General features: G+C 43.6%; 1 protein-coding gene across 1 annotated transcript in view; it reads right to left on the minus strand.

Annotated features, from left to right (window-relative positions):
* The window catches only part of LOC118336536 (gamma-aminobutyric acid type B receptor subunit 2-like), a 6913-nt gene that overhangs the window by 1017 nt on the left and 4487 nt on the right, over positions 1–1409 (minus strand). Inside the window, 4 exon segments of the mRNA XM_035673204.1 lie at positions 145–235; positions 339–461; positions 998–1225; positions 1400–1406. Coding sequence (XP_035529097.1) covers positions 145–235; positions 339–461; positions 998–1225; positions 1400–1406 — 449 coding nt within the window.

Consider the following 1409-nt stretch of genomic DNA (forward strand, 5'->3'; position numbering starts at 1 on the left):
TCTCTGTGGTTTGTTTCCATAGCAACAAACTCATTGTTGGGTTCCTGTACCCTTGTGGAGACTTCATGTATTGCAGTACTCTCAGTTGAGTTTTAAACCTTTTCAGTTTCACAGTATCTCTGTACGACTTCATGTTTTTGGTACCGTTGTTTTTTTCTGTCATCATGTGAGGCTTCGGGTCAGTAGCTGACTCCTCAGAGAGTTGCATGGTGATGGTTTCTATTTCTACGTCGAGCTGCAAAGAACACAACAAACAGCGCTGCAGTGTTAATTCACTCAACCATCAGTTGGACAGACTGAAGTCAAACACACAGCAGTCTCCTCACTGATGTCCTCACCTGTGCAGTTTGACTCTTCAGCTGCTGGTTTAACCTGCTCAGCTGCTCGTCTTTGTTTTGTCCGTCGTCGCCCTCTGCAGCTTCACCCTGCAGCTCGCTGCTGTTCAGACACAGAAACAAAACCTGCAGACATAAAAAGAAATAAAAACAGGTGAAAAAGGAGTTTGCTAACGTCTACAAACAATCGGCGTTAACTGGATTGCTAATGCCATCAAATTGCTAGCTAGCTAACTTAGCATTGATACATTATTTATTGTTGAACACACTCAACACTGTGTGTCACAATACATAAGTTAGTGGATCACTTTAACTGGTGAAGTAGCATCATTTTGGTAATTGGTAATTTGCTAACGTGAGCGAACTAAAATATCCACTCTACATCAATCCAGCCACTAACGTTATCCGGCACTGAAACACTTAATTTACTAATTCATTTATCCAGATTCCTGGGGCTAACGGTAGCTTGTTAAATTACTTCATCAGCTAACTACATCCACGATACTAACTTATGTATTCTGTACAGTCTCTGTCTGTAGTTCTAAAAGGAGTACTGTTAAGATTAGACCCTAAAAAAGATCATAATCAGCCTCTCAGAAACTGAATTTAAATGTTTTTCAGCCATTACAGATTTCTTAGAGTTCGTGTAGCGTCGCACTGACCTTTGGTCCGAACAACCAGCTCAGGGTGCAGATGTTACAGCAGAGGATGAGGACACTGGTCACACAGAACTGAACAGGAGGATTGTGGGACGTCAGCAGAGATCCTGACACTCCTGCCACACTGAACACCGTCACAGCGAACGTACTCAGTGTCAGGTGTTTACTGCTGATGGCGGGATGATCGGCCGGCGCGGTCCTGATGTTCCAGGCCACGAAACATCCGAGACCCTGGAGGAAAAACACCACATCATTATTTTAATACACTGATGTTTGGGACCTCGGCACAGTTAACAGTTGCAGTCGGCGTCCTGTTGCGAGCATCATCCTGGGCATCGGCAAAATAAATTATATATCTGCAACGTTCCTATATTTAATTTGGACCCTTAGCTCCATGCTACTAACTAGCTCGCTG

Source organism: Morone saxatilis, unplaced genomic scaffold (genome assembly GCF_004916995.1).
Source record: "Morone saxatilis isolate NCDOM2014 unplaced genomic scaffold, NCSU_SB_2.0 Contig24, whole genome shotgun sequence".
NCBI classification, from domain to species: domain Eukaryota; kingdom Metazoa; phylum Chordata; class Actinopteri; family Moronidae; genus Morone; species Morone saxatilis.